The sequence below is a fragment of the Spermophilus citellus genome, assembly GCF_964194105.1.
Source record: "Spermophilus citellus genome assembly, chromosome: 13".
NCBI classification, from domain to species: domain Eukaryota; kingdom Metazoa; phylum Chordata; class Mammalia; order Rodentia; family Sciuridae; genus Spermophilus; species Spermophilus citellus.
In genome coordinates, this window is record NC_138193.1 from 80,489,672 (window position 1) to 80,512,349 (window position 22,678).

The following is a 22,678-nucleotide window of genomic DNA, read 5'->3' on the forward strand; positions in this document are numbered from 1 at the left end:
AACATTTTGCTAAATGAAAGAAAGACACAAAGGATAAATATCGTAGGACTCTATTTATATAAAATGTCCAGAACGGGCAAATCTACAGAGACAGAAAGTACATTAGTGGTTGCCAGGGGTTGGGATAATGGGTGAGCAATGAGTGCTAAAGCATCCGAGCTTTCTTCTCTGGGGTGATGAAAATGTTCTAAAATTAGGCTGTGATAATGGTTCTACAATTTTATGAACTCACTAAAAAACTGAAACTGTATACTTTGGGTAAATTTTATGGTATGTGAATTATATATTAAAAATCTGGGGCTGGGGATGTGGCTCAAGCGGTAGCGCGCTCGCCTGGCATGTGTGCGGCCCGGGTTCGATCCTCAGCACCACATACCAACAAAGATGTTGTGTCCGCTGAGAACTAAAAAATAAATATTAAAAATTCTCCTCTCTCTCTCTCTCTCTCTCTCTCTCTCTCTCTCTCTCTCCTCTCTCACTCTCTCTTTAAAAAAAAAAAAACTGTTGCCAAAAGAAAAAAATTAAATAATCCTGAGGATTCTTTTTGTTTTTTAAATATTTATTTTTTAGTTATAGGTGGACAATATCTTTATTTTTTATTTTATTTTATTTTATTTTTTAATATTTATTTTTTTTTAGTTCTCGGCGGACACAACATCTTTGTTGGTATGTGGTGCTGAGGATCGAACCCGGGCCGCACGCATGCGAGGCGAGCGCGCTACCGCTTGAGCCACATCCCCAGCCCCATATTTTTTATTTTTTATGTGGTGCTGAGGATCGAACCCAGTGCCTCACGTGTGCTAGGCAAGTGCTCTACCTCTGAGCCACAACCCCAGCCTTGAGGACTCCTTTTAGGAGCCTACCCTGGTGGCTTGGAGTGGGGAGACAATGTGGAAGAGGCAGATGTTGAATCTGCTCTGAGGGTGGAGCTCCCCGGTCTGCTGGTGGTGTGTGGGCATTGTGAAAGAAAGAGGGGTCAAGACTAACCCCTAGGTTCTTGAACTGAGTGACAGTGTGCCACTCACCAGAGGCAACAGCTGGTTGAGGGAGAAAGATGGAATGTTCTGACTTAGACACATCAAGTTTGAGGTGTCTGCTGCACATGTAGGAGGGGATGCTAAGGTGGCTGGTAGCTTGTGAAATCTAGATCTTAGAGCTGGGCATGGTGACACACACCTGGAATCCCAGCACCTTGGGAGGCTGAGGCCAGGGGATAGTGAGTTCAAAGCTAGCTCAGCAATTTAGCAAGGCCCTAAGCAACTTAGTGAGATGCTGTCTCTAAAATATAAGAAAGGCTGAGGATGTGGCTTGGTGGTTGAGCATCCCTGGGTTCAATCCTCTGTACCAAAAAAAAAAAAAAAAAAAAAAAAGTGGAGCTTAGGGCAGGGCTGTGATCACAGATATAAATCTGGGAGCTAGCAGCCTAAAAACATTTGTCAAGTAGCTTGCTCCTTGTTCCAGCAACATGGGACAGAAGCAGAGCCTGCTGCCACCCTCCCTTATAAACCAACGGTCACAAAGGACTCCTCCACCTCACTGGAAAATTCTTGAGGGCAAGAGTGGCTGTTGGTTCTGTTACCTTAGCCTCTGACACAGCACCTGGCCCTCAGTGAACTCTTGATGGAATGAGAGTGAAGTCTGCATCGTGAGGAGTCACACACTGGCATCATCCATATGTCAACAAATCCCAAACTTTATGCCTAGAGAACAACTCCCCAATTCCCATATCCTTATATCCAGCTCTCCACTGGACCCTTGGATGTCTCACAATGAGCTCAAACTCCACCCAACAATGCCCTCCTTCCTATTCTTGCATCTTCCAGTTTAGCAAATGGCACCACAACCCACCCAGTATTCAACTCTGAAACCTGGAACTCATATTGAACTCTTAAGTTCTAATGACTTCTCTACACCCTACAACACCTTTGCTGGTCCAAGTATTTCCATGTTACTGCACTGCCCCCCTCTCTGAGCCCTCTGCCTCCAAACCTGACTTACTCAAACCCATTCCCAAAAACTACATTGATTATTCAATATGCAAATATTCCTGCCTAAAACCTTTTAAATTCAAATCCTTACCAGAACTTTCAGTGCTGCCCATGACTCAGCCCCTGCTGACCACTCTAGTCTCACTGGATCAGATCACTCTCTCTATACACCATGTTCCAGCCATATTGATAACTCCCAGCACCACTGCCGTGCCATGATTCATGCTCTCCCTGAAACACCCCCACCCATGCCTCTTCCCTTGGCTTGCTCCAGTTCATCCCTGACATCATTGGCTCCTGTGCAAACTGATCCTTCCCTGATCTCCCCCACTCTGTCTGGGTGAGGTGCCAGTCCTCTCTACTCCTACTTCCACGGTCATGACCACTCAGAACACTCTATTGTAATCACTGTTTGTTACCTTCCCTCACAATACAAGTCCCATGACAGTCACAAAATGTATCTTTTCAACCACCCTACTCCTAGCACACGGCCAACACACTACACATACAGTGTGTTATGGTTCGGATGTGAGGTATCCCCCAAAAGCTCAGGAGTGAGACAATGTAAGCAGGTTCAGAGGAGAAATGATGGGGTTATGAAAGTCTTAACCTAATCAGTGAATTAATCACCTGATGGGATTAATTGAGTGGTAACTGAAGGCAGGTAGGATGTGGCTAAGGAGGTGGAGCACTGGGGCATGGCTTTGGAGTATATGTTCATATTTGGCAATGGGAAGATCTCTCTGCTTCCTGATCATCCTGTGAGCTGCTCTCCTCCGACACACTCTCTGCCATGCTTGTTCTGCCTCACCTTGAGCCCTAAGGAATGAAGCCAACTTTCTATGGATTCAGACTTCTGAAAGTGTGAGCCCCTAAATAAACTTTTCCTCCTCTAAAATTGTTCTGGTAAGGACTTTTAGTCACAGAGGGGAAAAAAAAAAAAAGCTGACTAAAACACAGTGAAATGAGTACATGATCATAACAGAGCACCTGGTATATAGAAGGTGTAATAAAGGGTATAATTATCTTCAAGTAGAGCTAGTGTTTAAAGGAGGTAGTGAGTGAACTGTATTTTATTTCATTTTTAATTTCTTGGTACTAAGGATTGAACCAATGGGGAGGCTTTATCACTGAACTATATCCCCTGTCCCTTTTTTTTTTTTTTTTTTTTTTGGTATCAGGGATTGAACCCAGGGGCACTCAACCACTGAGCCACATCCCCAGCTCTATGTGGTATGTTATTTAGAGACAGGTCTCACTGAATTGCTCAGGGCCTTGAACTTGTGATCTTCCTGCTTCAGACTCCCAAATGGCTGGGATTGCAGGCATGAGCCACCGCACCTGGCTATGAGTGAACTGTGTTTTAAATTGAGCTGCCCACCTCCAGCAGCATTGTGTTCAGTAAGGGAAAAGCAGAACCTGTGCTTATGCTCTGGGTTCCATCTTAAGCTGGGAGTGCCTCTTGGCTTCTCATCCCCAGCTGCAGGGAGTATCATGACTCCCCAGGGGTCCCCACTCCAGAGCTGAGTATTCCCATGTGGCAGGTCAGGATCACACCAAGCCAGACATGGAGCCAGGCCACCTGGAGTCTCTTCCTTGCTATATGACTGTCCTAGTGGGCCACTTCACCTTACTGTAATTGTTTCCTATTTATCCAAAAAATGATTTGGAGGTAAGTAAAACTCAAAGTGACTGGAAATGTATAAATGCTACTATACAAACAGAAGCCCCCAACTTCTCTGAGAAGGCTTCCTGATTTCTCCAGTATCAGTATAATTATCAGGGTCAGGCACTCAAGCACTGGGAGGCCAGGGGCAGGCCAAGTCCCCTGATAGCCAGTGGGAAAGGAGGAGACTGAGGAGAGGGGAGGGTGTTCATGCTGGAGGGTGTTCTCACGTCACACACCCCTGTAGGGTAGCCTCCCCCTGTGCAGATAACTGAACTGCCAGGAGCTGAAGGCAAAGGCTCTGACTTCACTGGTGCCAGTTGGAATGCAAGCAGGAGTCATTCCAAATGCCTCCTGGCCACAAACTATCTGAATTGCAAATGATTAACCTGTTATTAACTCTACTGCAGAGATAAGGGGCAGGAGGATGTTGGAAGTCCTCTTCAAGTGAAAGATCCATTTCCAGGAACAAAGTACACCCCCTCTCAGCTTCTCCTTATTTCTTATTTACTTCTAATAGTAAATCTTCCAAACCTGCCTTTTAAATAATGTCTAACCTGTTAACCAGGGGTAGTAGTGATCCCTTACTTGAAGACTTTCATTCTAAGGGACTAGGGAATCAGAATCCTAGTCACAAATCTAACTTCTTGGATACCTATAAATGAACAGCCAGGTTAGTCAAAGAATCATTAGTGTTTTGGCTGGCACATTGTGACAAAATGAATGACACTAGCTTAAACATTTCTAGACGGTGTGGTGCTGCCATAAGAGTAGACATAAACATGAATGGCACAGAGTTGCAAGTCTAAAAATAAATAAGCCTATACATCTATGGCCAGTTGGCTTTCAATTAGAGTTGCAATTTAATGTGGAAACATTAGTCTTTTTTAATATACATTTCTGGCTAACTGGATGACCAAGCCACATGCAAAATAATGATGTTGGACCCCTTACTCTCACGTCACACAGAAAGATTAACAAAACGATTTTTTAAAAAGGTAACAAAAAATGGATCAGAGACCACCTAAAATATAAGAGATGAAATCATAAAACCCTTAGAAGAAAACAGAAATACATCTTTGTAATTTGGTATTAGGTGACAGTTCTTACATATGACAATGAAAAGCCAGACATGGTGGCCAAACCTGTAATCCCAGAGATTTGGGAGGCTGAGGCAAGAGGATCACCAGTTCAAGGCCAGACTCAGAAATTCATTGAAGCCTGTCTCAAAAACAAAAGGACTAAGGATGTAGCTTAGTAGTAGAGTGTCCCTGGGTTCAATCCCCAGTACTACAAAAAAATAAAACAAATGCAGCCACATCAATGTTTATAGCAGCTCTCTTCACAATAGCTAAACTGTGGAACGAACCTAGATGCCTTTCAATAGATGAATGAATAAAGAAACTGTGGTGTATATATACATCATACAATGGAATATTAATCAGCATTAAAAGAGAATAAGATTATGGCATTTGCAGGTAAATAGTTGGAGTTGGAGAATATCATGCTAAGCAAAGTAAGCCAAGATTTAAAAAACCAAAGGCCAAATGTTCTCTCTGATAAGTGGAAGCTGATCCTTATGGGAGTAGTGGCGGGTGCATGGGAAAAATGGAGGGGAGGGGGTATGGATGCAGGAAAGATGGTGGAATGAGATGGACATTATTACCCTAGGTATGTGTATGACTGCACATAGTGTGATGCTACATCATGTAGAGAGAAATGAAAAGTTGTGCTGCAACTGTGTACAATGAATCAAAATGCATCCTGCTGTCATATATACCTAATTAAAATAAATAAATTTTAAAAAATAAATAAAACAAACATCACGATGAAAGCACATACTGCAACACTGGTCTACTCTAATGTTTATTTTAAAAGGAACATATTTTTCTTTTTCTCTTCTCCCTCTCCCCTTCCCTAAGGGTGTGGAACAAGATTACCTTTTCCCATCCTAGGCCTTGTTATCTGTCCTTGAGCACACCACAGGAAAGAGACATCTCCTGAAGATCTAGGAAGTGACTATCTCCCAAATTAACAAGTGAATTTCAACACACCATCAGGGCGCACCTGGAAAGCAGCCTTTAAAGAGCTTCTTTAAAAGCCCTCTGCTTTCCCTTATGGAGAGAATCACAGACTCTAGGACAAGAATCCCCTGTGCTTCTCATTTGTTAGCAAAGCAATAAACCTTCTTTTTCCTTTTTCTCAAAACCATGTCTCTTCCTTATTAAATTGTCACTGGGGACAAGGACTGAGCTTTTGATAGCAATACAATAAAAGAAAAAAAGTGAAATTGGACATATTAAAATTAAGACCTCTTATGCTTCAAAGGGCTACATCACGAAAGTTAAAAGACAACCCACAGAACAGAAGAAAAGTATTTGCAAATCATGTGTCTAAAATATATAAAGAACTCTTACAACCCAATAATAAAAAGACAAATAAGCCTGTTTTTAGATGGGCAAAGGATTTGAATAGACATTTCTGCAATGAAGATACATAAGTAAACTATGAGCACATGAAAAGAGGCAAATACAAATATAACCCGGAATGAGATGTCACTTCACACACAGTAGGATAACTATAATGAAAACATAAGCTGAGCACAGTGATGCAGCTTGGGCTCAGGAGGCTCAGGCAGGAGAAGCATGAGTTCAAAGTCAGCCTCAGCAACTTAGCAAGGCCCTAAACAACTTAGTAATATACCGTTTCTAAATAAAATAAACAAAGGGCTGGAGATGTGACTCAGTGTTTAAGTACGCCTGGGTTCAATCCCTGGTACCAAAAAACAAACAAACAAAAACTCATAGGCAATAACAAGTATTGCCAGTGAGAATGTAGAGAAATGGAAACCTTTATAAACTGCTAATGGGAATGTAAAGTGGTGCAGTGGCTATAGAAAACAACTTTGGCAGTTTTCAATTAAAGATAGATGAATGGATAAATAGATGAATGGATGGATGGATAGATAAATAAGCTAAGCTATATAAAATATAAACAGATAATTTCTGATTCCACTTATGTGAAATGTCCTCAGTAGGCAAATTAGTAGATTAGTGGTTGCCAAAGCCTTGGTGGGGGCGGTGGGTATCAGGAGGTTAGGGAGAGTGACTGCTGATGGGTTTGGAATTTCTTTTTGGCATTATGAAAATGCACTGGAAAATTAATAGTGATGGTCACACAACTCTGAATATACTAAAACCACTGAATCACCCATTTGAAAAATTTTTATGGTATGTGAATTATTATATTCCAAGAAAAAGTTATTTAAGAACAAATAAAGGAAAAATAAACTAAGGATTCCAGTGCCCCTAGTGTCCTGCATCCTCTCTATTTGGCTGATATGGTGAGGTGCAGAAGGGCACCCATGGCTCTCCATTCTGTTTGGGTGTCCTCCTCCCTCCTCCCTCCCCCAAGCACTACCCAACTCAGCTAAATCCCTGCCCACTCTGGCCACAGCAGCAGCACAAGAATGAGAACAACATGGCTACTACTTACTGCCAATCACTAGAACTGTCTGTACCACTCCAGTACAAGCCCACCAGAGATCACCAGGGTTACTACAGAAACTTTCCTGCCTACAGAGCCCCAAAGGAATCTTCACTGGCTCAGCATGTGCCCTTCCATCAAACTCAAGGCCATCTACGGAGGCCTCAGCTCTTGATTTTGCAACCTCTTCTCCCTGCCTCCTGCCCTCTTGTATCTCCAGCACACTTGTAGGGCTGCCAGATAAAAGATAAAGGACACCTTGTTAATATCAAGTAACCGATGAGTACTTTTATAGTAGAAGTATATATATCCAAGCATTATATTATTCACTATTTATCTGAAATTGAAATTTTAACCAGGTATCCTGTATTTTTATTTGCTATTTCTGGCAAGCCTATGCACTGGACTCCATGTCATTCCAGATCTCTGCACTTGCTCTGCCCTCTGCTTGAAATTCTCTTCCCCTAGAGAGGCACAGGGCTCAGGCATGGTGATGCATGCCTGTGATTCTAGCAACTCTGGCAGCTAAGGCAATTTAGCAAGACCTAATCACAAAACAAAAAATACAAAGGGCGAGGGATGTGACTCAGTGGTTAAGCCCCTCTGAGTTCAATTCCAGAACTCCCTTTCACACTTCAGGTGGTTGTCAGGCAGCACCTCATCCCTGGGGTATGTCTGAGTCACCTTCCCTTAGCATTCACCACGACCTGACATGTGATAGGCACAGTTCTTCATTGTCTATTTTACCCACACCAGGGACTCATTGAGGGTAGGGCTTCTTTTATTCACTGCTGTTTTCCCAGTACTCAGGGCCTGGCACAGGGTAGGCAGGCAGTGATTTAATATTTACTGAATGAATACAGAAGTGCCATGCATGGATTATCTCATCTAATGTTCCTAAGAGCCCTCTGAGGCATAGAAAAGCCAAATAAGGGCTGGGGTTGTAGCCCAATGGTAGAGCCCTTGCCTAGCATGTGTGAGGCACTGGGTTCGGTCCTCAGCACCACATAAAAATAAGTAAAATAAAGGTCCAACAACAATTAAAAAGAAAAGAAAAGCCAAATAATTCACCCGAGGCCCACCGCAGATGTGGGAGCCCTCATCTGGCCCCACCTTCCTGCACCTGCTCATTGTCACTAAGGCACCAGGTGTTTCTTACCCCCTTCCATTTAGATTATTCTGGGTTAGATGAAGAAAGGAGCCACCAACAAATGAAAGTGTCTTTATTTGCATCAAACATCTCAATCTGAGAATTTAACTGTACTACTTTTATTTTTCCTGCAAAATTATTGTTCAAAATAGAGTGCTTAAAATAACCACTCCCATTAATGAAGAGTATCTATACTCACTTTTATTTCTTCTTGAACAGCAGGATTTCGGAAATTCAAATCAGGTTGCTCTTTCATAAACTGGTGAAAATAACATTGCTTTCGCACTTCATCAAAGTGCCAACTGGCGTTTCCATACACACTTAACTAGCAAAGAAACAAAACAGCACATCAGTAACTTAGCATTATTCATATGATGGTTTTGCCTACAAAGAAATGATCATGGCCATCCCAGGCCCTGTGTGGGCAGAGTATTTAAATCCTGAGAATTCTCCTTCTAGGGCAAGTATTAAGCTAAATTAACTCTCCAAAATGTCACCAGTTGGCCTAATGCCCCATAAACATGGTTGTGACCTGTCTGTCCAGTAGATGCTATTCATAACAGTCGCAATAACAAGCCAATGCTCTCAAATTCAAAACAAGACCAACTTAAGGAACAGACATTGCTAACATATTTTCTTGAATCCTCTGTCCAGGCTTTGGCTTCCTGTTTGTAAAGAAAAGCAAATGGGGTCAACATGGGAAAAAGACAATTTCTATTGGTCTTGAAGCTTGAACCCAATATACTGAATATTCAAACTATAGTTATAAAAAATTTATTAGACCTATTCTTTAATAAACCCTGCCAGTCCTCAGGAATAAAAATCTAGCAACTTCAAGTGTTGGTACCTAGTGGTATTTGACACTGTGGCTAATTTCCTTTCTAGAAATGCTCAGGTTCATGGTTCCATGTCAAGACTCTCCTCTCATGCCCCACTCTCAGTCTCTGGCCCCTCCCTCTTGTTGTATGCAATGACCCCTTAAACATGAAAGTTTCTTGGGCTCTATCTCATTTCATGCTAAACACAGCATCTAGAAAGCACTGAAAAACTGGGGGATTTTACATGAATCTTTTTCCTTTTAGTTGGAAGACGTAGTCACATGGATCTGTATTTCTATGGCAGTTGGTCAAAGCTGAGTAACAGCTGCTGCCTTTCAAGAAAACATATCTAGATTATTTCTACTGCCTGATAAACTGTAAGTTCACCACGTGGCTGCCTGGACACAAACCACAATGAGATATCTATAGTGTGTCTAACCAACAAAAGACCAGGATCCAGAATGCAAAGAGGCCTCCAGAAAGCAACAGGGACAAGCAATCCTAAAGAGAACTAGGGAATGAAAGCAGGTATTTCACAGAAAAGGAAGTGCAGATGAATAACTATATGAAAAGATGTTCAACATCATTAGTAAGTATATAATTACTACATTAGCAACTTGATAAATCATCACTAGTTATTAGATAAATGTAAAATTTAGACCTCAATGTGATACTATTTTATATTCACACAAATTAAAATAGAAAAAAGTCTGGCCAATAATTCCTCAAAGTTGATATCCAGAAACCAGTATGTTTAAATGTTAACAGAGAAGATCAAGAAGAGAAAAAGAACTGGGTGTAGCGGCATACACCTGTAATTCCAGCAACTCCGGAGGTTAGAGTCAGGAGGATTGCAAATTCAAGGCCGGTCTCAGTAACTTAGGATGATTTTCAGCAATCTAGTAAGACCTTGTCCAAAAATAAAAAGTAAAAAGGACTGGGGCTATCGCTCCATAGTAAAACACCCCTCGGCTCAAGTATTAAAAAAAAAAAAAAAGGAAGGAAGGATGGAAGAGTGAGAGGAGGGGAAGAGGTGAAGAAGAGGAGGAGGAAGAGGAAGAAGAAGAAGAAGAGACTGGAGTAGGGTAAGATGGTCCAGAGTAAAAGACCTAGGAGGAAAAACAAAGATGTGGCCTGGGACAGATGTAGAGCTGCTGGATGAAATACAGGACTCAAACAAATCTAAATTTCAGAAAACAATGCATAGTATTTTAGTAGAGCACTCCTCAGCATCCATGGGAGACTGGTTCAGATACCAAAATTTGCAGATGCCTAAGTCTCTCACATTAAAATGGCACAATATTTAACATAACCTATGCAAATGTTCCCCTACACTTTAAATAATCTCTAGATTATTTATACTACCTGATAAACTGTAAGTGCTATGTAAATAATTGTACTGTTTAGGGAATAATGATCAGAAAAAAAAGTATGTACTAATTCAGTACAGATACAATTTTTTTTCCAAATATTTTCTATATGCAGTTGATTGAATGTGCAGATATAGAATCCACAGATACAGACGACTGACTGCATAAGTATAACCTATAAAATCTTTCATACTAGAAAATTATATACTGTTTAACTAAAACTCAGACTTAACTGGATATCCTAAATTTTTATTTGCTAAATCAAGTCCTCTAGACAGAAAGGAAGTAACTCCTATTGTTAAAAATAGCAAGTAGGAAAAGGGTGGGAATGGGGACCTGCAGCTCTGATGGCTTTTCTTCTCTCTGTGGAGCAGAGTTTTCTCTGAGAGTCATTAAGATAGGAGGCAGAGAGAGTGTTTGAAGAGAAAGGGAAGGGCATGTTGATTAGTTGGATTTAGTAAATTTCTCAAGAAGATTTAGTGGCTCAGTTCAGGTGGGGATAATGAATGTGAGATGTGTCCAGAGTTCAAATACCAAAGTTCAAACAAAGAGAAAGCAGACAATTAGGTTTCTTTATGGCCAAAGTTTTGTCCAAACATGAGAGTCAAAAAGTCAAAAGAGTTGGGCTGGGGCTGTAGCTCAATGGTAGAACGCTTGCCTAGTTATGCGTGAGGGACTGGTTCAATCCCCAGCACCACAATAATTAATAAATAAATAAATAAATAAATAAACAAACAAACAAACAAAAAACAAATAAAATATAGGCATTCTGTCCATCTACAACTACAAAAAAAATTCAAAGAGGCAACACATCTGCAAAATAGCTACTGAACAAATGGGACATGGACTCCAAGCTGCTCAAGTGGGGAGAGAGGGAAAGAAAGGAGAAGCTAGTAGTGAGAATAGGTTTTAATTTGCTAGAACACACCAATTCTACAATGAAATCAGAAATATAAACAATACTAGGGAAATTTATTTTATTTTTATGTCTAATTCTTCCCCCATGTCCCCATAAACTATATTCGTCTCAGTTTTCCTTAAAAGGCTTCATAAATCACCAGTTGAATCCCACAGATTTGCCCATTTCCCTGTGCAAGTCAGGCAGGCTGGCACTTACCCAGTTGTTGGGTGGGATAGTAATGTCATTTTCATGAGTACAGTCACGCCAGATGTAATAATCAGTGTATTTCCCTGTCTGTGTCCTACTCAATTGAAACCAGGCATGTTTATCACTGGTATGGTTCGGTATGAAATCAATGATTAATTTTAAACCTAATAAGTGAAAAAATTTCAGATATTAGAAAAACATTGTATTAGGATGATATATGACAGTTAAGGAGGGGAAATGTGTTCACTGACCATTTAGAGAAGTGCTTATTTCAACCCTCACCCCTATGCCATCCACCTCCCATTCAATTTACCTTTATCGTGTATGGCTGCAACAAGATTCTCAAAATCTGTCATTGTTCCAAAAAGAGGATCAATTTCTTGGAAATCCTCAACAGCATATCTGAAGTCTTTTAGGGATGATTTATAAAATGAAGTAAGCCAAACAGTTTTTATATTTAAAGAAGTGATGTAGTCTAGTTTATTTTGAATACCTGAAGAAAAAAGCCAAGGTCATGAATAAGTCCTATTTTGTTTATATAAAATATTAAAAATAAAATTAATATTTATAAGATCTAAATTTTTTTTGGGGGGGGGGGGTTACCAGGGATTGAACTCAGGGGCACTCAGCTATTGAACCACATCCCCAAACCTATTCTGTACTTTATTTAGAGAGAGAGTCTCACTGAGTTGCTTAGCACCTCATTTTTGCCTGAGGCTGGCTTTGGGTTTGCAATCCTCCTGTCTCAACCTCCCCAGCCACTGGGATTACAGGGATGCGCCACCATACCTAGCAAGACCTAAATATTTTTTGAAAGCAGAAATATTTGAAATTTTATTGAGTTTGAGTAAAATTCACATAGCAAGGCCTAGTTCTTTGAATAACATCAAATTGATCTTCTAGCAATAACCTTTGACCTTTAACATAGGTGCCTGACATTAAAAGATCTGTTACTTGCTCAATTTTTTTAAAAAACCATTAATACAGTAATATTAATTTATTCTATGCATGGTTTCCAAGCTAGGTACTTGACTAGGTGCCAAGGTCATGGTCAATAACACTTGGTCCCTGGTGAATGAGTGGTCTAAGCCACACTAGCCCACATCATCGCCACTTGCCACATGTGGCTACTGTGCACCTGTAATGTGACTAGTGTGAACTTAGATGTGTTGTAGGGGTAAAATGCACATGAGATTTTTTAAAACCCAGTGTGAAAAGATGTAAAATATTAATATTTTATACTAATTACATGTTGAAATGATATCTTAGATATACTGGAGTGAGAAAAGTATATTATTCGAATAATTTCACCTGTTTCCTTTTTTTTTTAACTTCTAAAAATGTGGTGCCCGTTAGATTCTTTTGGACTGTGCTGTGATAGTTGAGTGTAAACAGGCAGGAATGGAATGAAAATTGAACCAAGAAGAGCTGTGTAAGGTGCTTTAAGGGCACTAAGGTATTTGCTCCCTGGCCCTTCAGGAAACAGGCAGCTGATGGGGATGGGTGGGCAAAGGTAAAGGTAGGTGATTTACAGGGAAGGCTTTGTAGCAAAGGAAAGGAAAAACCAGACACAGAGGACTTGTCTTAAAAGGGGTGAGTCCTAGGCTCCAGCACAATAAATAAATGAAGAGTCAACAGTGAAAAATGTTGCCTGCAGCATAGGGATTAGGGAGAGAATACCAAGAGGTGTAAGGTAAGTGTGCACTAATATTTGAAAGGTCTTTCATTCTGCTCTCAGACTATCTTTACAGCAAGCTGAAATCTGGATCCTTTTTTGTTCACTTATGTAGGAAGCCAAGAATTTACCTAGAAAAGAATACTATTGTGGCTGGGAAGAGATATGGAGGTGAAATGTCTGTACTTGAAACTTTGTAGGATACTTAAGAGATGGCACGTTTTTGCTTATAGGTCAGAGTCCTAAATGCAGACTCAGACTCAAGTCTGTTGTTCAATTTCCAGTAACTTTTTGTGTGATCTCCATGTGGTTTCCTAGATCACAGCAGAGGCCACACAGAGAAAGATATGTTTCAGAGGAAGTGTCCATGGAGTTCCCAGAGAGGAGGAGAAACTTCACTCAGTACCACTGGGGTTCTTGACATGTATGATGGAAAAGAATTTGTTCCAGGCAAAGGTACAGACAGAGGTTTATTTAGGAAAGTACATACATATTCAAGGGAGAATGAGGGCAATCTCAAAAGAGACATCTTTGGAATAAAGCAAGAAATACACATTTGAGAGAGAATTTGTCTGTCTATCCAGAGGGAGAGACAGTGGCCTGTTAGGGAGGGCAGGAGCTAGGTCTGGACTACAGGTGGAGGTAGGGTGGTGCTATGAAAGTTTCCTCTTGCACTTGTGCATTGTCCTCATGTTACAAGGGCATGGGTCAAGGGCAAGGGCCAAGAGCATATGGATCAGGAGTTGAAATTCCTCATGGATACTTTCTTTGAGACTCAGTATCTTTCCCTTTATTCCCAAATTGCTATCTCAGTCTGGAGATGACTGAAACCAAAGCACAAAGTCATTTGACCCTGGGATCTGGGCTCTTACCCTACACAAGCTGCTTACTTTTGTCTTCTTGTACTTGATTCCCCAATACAGGTGGCTGTATGATCAGAGTAGCAACAGGGTTTTGATTTAAAACAGAACAGCAATGCAGTATATCTTAAAAACAAGATATACAGGGGAAAGGGGTGTGTTTCAAGGGTAGAGCATGTGCCAAACCCTGGGTTTACCACACAAAGGAACATGTGATAATGAAAACAAAGGGGTAGACAAAAACAAAGTAAACAAGGGCTCCCAGCCTGAGGGTGAAGAACAGAGGGCGATCACAAACCCAAACCTGAGATGGTTTCTTCCTAACAGTAACAAAAAAATCCCTTCAGCCTCAAGGACCAATGCCTGTTGATCATAGGAAGCAACCATTCCCTCAAGGAAAAGTTACTGGAAATTAAAAATGGAAGAGCTGATTAGCTCTTATGTAGGGGAATGTGGTGTCTATTTGGAAGAAGATTAAGAAGGTAGGGCCAGGAAGTAAAGAGTGTATCTCTGGATTTAGGGATTTGAGCACTATTCATCAAAACACCACTTTTGCTAACCATTTACTATGAGAGGCAGCAGGTGTTGAGGTCATGTAGCAAGGGAAGGGAAGTCACTCACAAGGGTTCCAAGGGAGTATCAAAGGGAACTGTAGACACTGCCCAAAGCACCACAGGAATCTGGGGAGGCAGCCCAAGCTCTGATTAGGAAATTTAAACAAAGATTAATGAAAGCAATGTGTTTAAGCCACACCTGGATGGACAAATACACTTCTTCAATTAGTGAAGATGCAGGAAGGTTTTGTAAAAAGAGAAAATGAGGCTAGAGCTTTTAGGAAGCAACCATTCCCTCAAGGTAGAGAACTTGCCTGGTGTGTGCACAAGGCCCTGGGTGTGATCCCCAGGGCCACAAAAGGAAGTGGGGAAGGGGGCAGATCTGATATGAGTGAGGCAGAAGAAAGGTCTTTTTCATGAGGTTATTAAAGAAATTTGAGGATTTCAAGAGTTTACGTCCAACATTTTAACAATAAATTAAGCCCATTCCTACTTTCCACAATATATCATATCATCTTGTTTTATTTTCCTCAAGCAAATAATCATGGTTAAAAAAAAAAAAAAAAAGCACTAGTCTATTTACTTGTTTCTTATTGCTGCCCTTAACTAGGGTGCCTACACCGACCAGTTTGCCTAATAGCCCCATTTTATGCCACAATTTTACTCTTAAAATCACAAATAACACCCCAAGAAATTATTAGCTTAACTTTAAAAACATAAATTTTCAGCCAGATGCAGTGGTTCACACCTGTAACTTCAGCAGCTCTAGAGGCTGAGGCAGGAGGATTTCGAGTTCAAAGCAAGCCTAAGCAACATAGTAAGGCCCTAAGCAACCTAGCAAGACCCTGTCTCAAAATAAAAATAAAAAAGAGCTGGGGATGTGGCTCAGTGATTAAGAACCCCTGGGTTCAATCCTGGGCCAACAATAAATAAATAATAAGATCAAGAGATTAAACATTTTTTTCAAGCCAGGAATAGTGGTGCACAACTGTAATCCTAGCAGCTCCAGAGGCTGAGGCAGGAGGATTGCGAGTTCAAAGGCAGCCTCAGCAAAAGCAAGGTGCTAAGCAACTCAGTGAGACACTCTCTCTAAATAAAATATAAAATAGGGCTGGGAATGTGGCTCAATGGTTGAATGCCTCTGAGTTCAATGCCCAGTAACCACCCCTCCCCCCATTTTTTTCACTTTCTACTTTTCTACTAATATGGATATTATTTTAAATAATCTTTCATCCAAGTAACAACCAACACACACTGCTGTTTATTCTTTCCCTTCATTTCTTAGGATTTAAATTTGAAGATTCAGCCTTTTAAAGACAGCATTTAATACTTTTGTAAATTATTATTTGTGTTTTATTAATAAACTCTCAGCCAGATGCCAAACAAGCCACATCATACACTGGGCAAGCACTTCTCAGCTGTCACTCTGAAATATCCACCCATAAAGTTCAGAGAAGCAAGAGACAGATTTTCAGAGGAAACCTGCTCCGGTTCAGCAGTCAGAACTGATGACCAAACAAGCTTCTGAATTTAGTGGGCAATAAATTAAACTCTTGGCTCAAAAGCCTTCAGCAAATTGCTTTTCATCAAAGGGAAAGATTGCTGAGTTCTGCTGAGCAATTTAAAAAATATCATAAACAAGGAAAATCTTGGGTGATAAGCCACACTGGAATGTGCTTACTGGGAAACCTAGGCATAATTCGGTTTCAAGGAAGGGGAGGGCCATAAATCAACCCATCCCGGCCCCCTCCCTGCACTGTCCAGTAACACGCACCTTTCAGATCTCCATTCCCATCTTTGTCGCTGTCCTTGAAAGACCTCGGATAGATCTGGTACATGGGCCCCACCTGCCACCAGTCGAGGCACTTTGGAGAGATGGCGATGATGGCTATGGTGGCCCCAATGAGCAGGAGCACAGTAGCCACAGTGAGCCAGAAGAGGACCTCCCGGGGCACCCGGTAGCGGGCCTGGCTGGAGAACTGGAACAGCACCTCCTTGGGCATCCCGGCGTAGGGCCGGATGACCTGCAATTCAGACTCCTGGGGGCCTGGGATGCTCACGGCACTGCCTGGATCCGGGTCTAGCTCTGGGATGTCTTCATTCTGGACAAACCCATTGTTTGTCTGACATCCCTCCATGCTCATCTGGATGGAGTCGCTCTTCCTTTTGTCTTCTGCCATGTGTCCCCCGACTTAGCTCTTCAGAGTGCCCTCCTGGAGGAATGAAGGTGGAAATGTGACTTGCTGAATGCTTTGTCTTCTTAATGAGCTGGGCACGGTTTATAAATAAACCCGGATGGACAAAGTCCAGCCGAGGAGAAAAGGGTAAAGGTAAAGGGGATTTAAAAAAAAAAATCTGTTACACCTGGGAGGCCGAGGTGGCTAAGGTAACAATGCTGATAAGGAGGAAATGGGAAGAGGTAGTCACTGCGACTTAGGACGCTACTCGCTACTCGGTTGACTACACCACTGCACAGCAACGCTATTCACAAAAGTCAAAAGGTGGAAACAAGATAAATAGCCATCCTCAGGTAGATGGTTAATCAAAATGTATAATATACAAAGGACTACTATTTAACATTAAAAGGGAAGGGAATTCTGAAACCTGCTTCAAGATGGATGAACCTTGAGGATGCTATGCTAAGTAAAATAAGCCAGATGGAGGGAGATTTTATGACTCCACTTATATGAGGTACTTAGAATAGTCAAATTCATACAGACAGAAAATAATTGGTTGCCAGGCTGGTAAGAGGGCTACTGGTGAATTAGGCTCAGTGGTACAGAATTCCATTAGGGATGATGAAGAACTCTCGAGATGGCTTGTTGCACAAAATCGTCAATGTTCTTTGTCCCTGAACCTTATTGGTAAAATATTCAATTAATTTTAAAAATTTAATATTTAAATTAACTAAAATATTAATTCAATACAAAATAAATTTTTTTAAATGGTGGTAAATGTGAGATCTATTTTACCACAATGTTAAAAATTTAAATTAATTTTTTAAACAAATTAATTAAGGTATAAGAAAAAGAAACAGGGCTGGGGATATAGCTCAGTTGATAGAGTGTTTGCCCCACATGCACAAGGCCCTGGGTTCAATTCTCAGCACCACAAAAGAAAAAGAAACAAATCCTGAATTTTTCAAAGAGAAACAGCCTTTTTAAATTTTTTGTTTGTTTGTTTTGAAGGCCTCCTCTCAAAATACAAGTCCACGCAGAAAAGGATCTGGAGGCAAAGAACCACAAAACTTTGTTACTACAGCTAATTTTATTTTATGCTGGTTCAGGCTGACACTATCATGTTCAGCTCCATGCCAGGTACTTTTATTCTTGTTTCAGAAAAGGATGTGGTTGCCCATTTTTAAGAAGCACTTCTAGGGGCTGGGGATGTGGCTCAAGCGGTAGTGCGCTCGCCTGGTGTGTGTGCGCCCCGGTTAGATCCTCAGCACCACATACCAACAAAGATGTTGTGTCCGCCGAAAACTAAAAAATAAATATTAAAAAAATTCTCTCTCTCTCATCTCATCTCATCTCATCTCTCTCTCTTTAAGAAAAGAAAAAGCACTTCTAGGAGGTAGGGGAGAAAAAGATTCCACCTCCAGCAAGTTCACGTGCTTCATTAGAGGTAAGTAGACCTATTACTAGTACTAACTAGTTGTTTAATTACTGACAAGCCTAAAATAGAACATTTGCAAAGCTGAGGAAACTGCATTAAGTTGGGAAATGCTTTCCTAGAAGATTCTGCAAGACTTAAAGGAATGTAATGATTGATGATTTCCATTTAATCAGTGGTACTTGACATAGCTCTGAGTCATTTGATTAGATAAAGAGAGCTTGTTTTACTTTTAAATGAGCAAAGTTACCTGAATCCCTAAACTTACTAAATTTTTTGTAGTGACTTAGAAGCAGTAAATGGTGTAGAGAAAGGAACAACTTGATCTTAAATGATTTTTAAAAATGAGTAAATCTCAATACCTGTCTCAATGTATCCAATAAGTGGTATCTCTCATCACTTTTACTTATGCATGTTGAATATTTTTAACTATCAAAGCAATTTAATTTTTATGTCTTCACATAGCTTCATCTCTCAAACACACAGTGGTAATTTTTTACAGCAGAATTATTGAAATTCAGTTATTATTTTGGGAAAAAACAATGTGCAAAAATACCCATAGATTAAAATAACTTTAAACTAGAAAACCACTTTTTTGGGGGAGGAGGAGGGTACCAGGGATTGAACTCAGGAGCACTCAACCACTGAGCCACATCCCCAGCCCTGTTTTGTATTTTATTTAGAGATAGGGTCTCATTGAGTTGCTTAGCACTTTGATTTTGCTGAGGCTGGCTTTGAACTTGTAATCCTCCTGTCTCAGCCTCCCAAGCAGCTGGGATTGATTACAAGCATGTGCCACTGTGCCCAGCTCAAAAACACTTTTAATATAAAATTTTACATTCTTAATATATAATCATAAAAATACAGAGGAAACGCCATGTAAAAGCACTTCATCTGGGGCTGGGGGTGTAGCTCAATGGTAGAGTACTTGGGTAGTATGGAGGCACTGTGATTTATCCTCAGCACCACTAAAAATAAATAATTAAAAGTATTGTGACCATCTACAAAAAACAAAAAAGGGAATTCATGACAGAAACATTCCATCTTCTTTACAATAAAAAAATAATATTTTAACTTCTAGAGCATGCAAACTGGAAGCTTTTTTAAAAAGATAACTTGAAAGCTGTGCATAGAAGCACAAGCCTATAATACTAGTAATTCAGCAGGCTGAGGCAGGAGGATTGTAAATTCAAGGCCAATCTCAGCAACTTGGCAAGACCCTAAGCAAATTAGCAAAACCTTTTCTCAAAATAAAAAAATAAAAAGAGCAGGAGATGTAGCTCAGTGGTACAGCGCCCCTGGATTCAATCTCCACTACCAAAAAATAAAATAACTTGAAATAAGTATCTGGTCTCTGCAGGGAGGATTTTTTTTAATAATGAAATACATTACAATCAAGATTTCTTGAACTTGATTGAATAAAATATTTGAATTATATCGCAAAGCATATTAATTTAAAAGCATATGACAAATTGGGAAACATAACTGTAATAAATGAGAACTTGTCTTTAACATTAAAGGTACATATATATTATTAGATATTAGATATAATATACATAGATATTATTTATATATTAATACCTATATATACATGGATATTATACATATAATGTCATAATATCAATTTGAAAATATGAATGTTCATAGAAAATTTGGGAAAATATAAAAGACATTTCACTCAAAACAGTTCACTAATATCAGAGAAGGAAGCATTTTCAGTCTAATTGCCCGTCTCAGCAGCTTAGTGAGACCATGTCTCAAAATAAAAAATAAAATGCTTGGGGATGTGACTCGGTGGTTAAGCACCCCTGGGTTCAATCCTTAGTACCAAAAAAATAAAAATAAATAAATAAAAATAAAACTGTCAAATTCCTAGACAGAAATTTCTGTGTTTTAAAAAATAATATGGGAGGGGCTGGAGTTGTAGCTCAGTGGTAGAGCACTTGCCCAGTATGTGTGAGGCACTGGGTTCAATCCTCAGCACCATAAATAAAGGTATTGTGTTCATCTACAACTAAAAACATTTTAATAATAATAATAATAATAACAATAATAATAATAATAGTTAGACAGCTTTTCCAAATATATAAAGACTAAAACCCAGATTCTTTAAAGAAGTTTAATAATTTTTATTCTAGAAATTAAAAAGGAACAGACAAATCCACAAAAATGTAAATGACAAACCAGAGGAAAATATCTATAACACACCTGACAAGCTAATTTCCATAATATAGAAATCTACTTTAAAAATTAACATGAAGCTGGGTACAGTGGCACATGCCTGTAATCCCAGCAGGTCAGAAGCCTGAGACAGGAGGATCACAAGTTCAAAGCCAGCCTCAGCAAAAGCGAGGCACTAAGCAACTCAGTGAGACCCTGTCTCAAACTAAAATATAAAAATAGGGCTGGGGATGTGGCTCAGTGGTTGAGTGCCCTTGAGTTCAATCCCTGGTACAAAAAAAAAAAAATTAGCATGAAAATATATAAAAAGGGACAAAGAATATAAACAGGCAGTTGAGAAGGAAAAAGTACAGGTGGAAGGCTGGAGATATAGCTCAGTTGGTAGAGTGCTTGCCTTCCATGCACAAGGCCCTGGGTTCAATCCCTATCACCATCACACACACACACACACACACACAAAAAAAAAAAAAAAAAAAAAGTGGTAACAAACATAAAATGCAAGTTTCACTCAAAATCAAGTGATTTTTCACTTTACTCTGACTAAATTTTTGAAATAAAGAGAAGCAAGGGGAATGCCTATATGTTTTAATTCAATGATTCTACTTACCAAAAATCTATATTAAGGAAGTAATTAAAGATGGGGGCAAAAATCTGTGCCTAAAAAGACATTAGTTACAATGTTACTTCACAATAGCAAACATTGGAAATGCCCAAACACTCAATGGCACAAGACTAAGTAAGTAAATTATCACATATCCATGTGATAGAATATTAGTCATTAAACATATTTTCAGAGATTTTTTTTTTTTTTGTACTAGGGATTGAACTCAGGGGTACTTGACCATTTAGACCATTTAGAAAGATGGTCTTGCGGGGCTGGGGATGTGGCTCAAGCGGTAGCGCGCTCCCCTGGCACGCCTGCCACCCGGGTTCGATCCTCAGCACCACATACAAAGATGCTGTGTCCGCCGAAAACTGAAAAATAAATATTAAAATTCTCTCTCTCTCTCTCTGTCTCTCTTAAAAAAAACAAGAAAAAAAAAGAAAGATGGTCTTGCTGAGTTGCTTAGCACCTCGCTTTTGCTGAGGCTGGCTTTGAACTTGAGATCCTCCTGCCTCAACCTCCCGAACCACTGGGATTATAGGCATGTGCCCAGCTACAATATTTTTAATGTTCTCTTAGAAAACATGTGTAGAGTGCTGATCTCTGGGTTTTAAGATTATAACACTCATTTTGTTCTTTAATCTTTTTAGTATTTTTCTAAATTTTTTTATAATTAATGTATATTATTCTTTTACTGGGGGAAAAATAAGTTAGAGAATCCTGAGTTGGGAGTTTACCCAGGATTTCAGAAGCAGATGGTAGAATGCAGTGAGATTCTTATTAGCAGTAGCCACCCCATTCACAAAAGCCCATACTGATACCAAAACTAAAGGAAAAAAGCAGAGATAAAACACAGATTCAATTAGCCAGTATTGAAACAGCAGAAGAGAAAACAAAGTCGGTAGTAATCTGGAGAAAATTGCCACAAAGCTAAGAATTCCAAGCAAGTACAAAGGTATCAATATCACTTCCAGAGAGATTTAAAGGAATGCTGATTGTTAGAAAATGGATGATAACACTTGTAAATATGAAGAAAGGACACAAATTCCAATAATCAAAAAGAAAGAATCAGAGATAATGAAGGCAAACCAGTTAGTACATTCAAGTCAGTTAAACAATCATGATAGTATAATAAAGAATGAAATATCTAGAAAGCAGATGAGAATGTCACAGAATCCACAAATATCCTGTAATTCAACAAAGAATCAAACATACAGAAAGGAATACTCAATGAAAATCAATATATAATGAATTACAAAACCATCACATCATAAAGACTTCCACTCAGCAACAAACCCAGCAGAGGACATGTAGCATATAACTTATCTGATTCGAAAATGGCTAAAATAGAAGGAGTTGCCATATTTCACTTACCTGTTTACCAAACTCATTCACAGAGGCTATGAGCTGAGAGTAGGATATGTCACATGGTGATCTTTAAGTTCACAGCATTTAATTCAGTGCCTGGTACATTACTGCCTGAATGAAGAATAGTTATTTCAAAATTGCTGGACCTAAATCTATGCTTTAGAAGAAGAATGGGTGAAAGAAGAATGGAAGTGGAAAGTACATTCTGCACAAAAACGTAGATTTTTATCACTTCTGT

At 39.7% G+C, this 22,678-nt stretch overlaps 1 protein-coding gene across 1 annotated transcript in view; it reads right to left on the bottom strand.

The window, feature by feature from the left end:
* SLC3A1 (solute carrier family 3 member 1) overlaps positions 1 to 22,678 on the bottom strand; it is a 55,388-nt gene that overhangs the window by 18,436 nt on the left and 14,274 nt on the right. The window contains exons 3-6 of the mRNA XM_081265070.1: positions 16,450 to 16,888; positions 11,900 to 12,079; positions 11,596 to 11,750; positions 8,490 to 8,615 (exon numbers count right to left, since the gene is read on the bottom strand). Coding sequence (XP_081121196.1) covers positions 8,490 to 8,615; positions 11,596 to 11,750; positions 11,900 to 12,079; positions 16,450 to 16,855 — 867 coding nt within the window. The 5' untranslated portion in view covers positions 16,856 to 16,888. The remainder of the gene's footprint in view (positions 1 to 8,489; positions 8,616 to 11,595; positions 11,751 to 11,899; positions 12,080 to 16,449; positions 16,889 to 22,678) is intronic.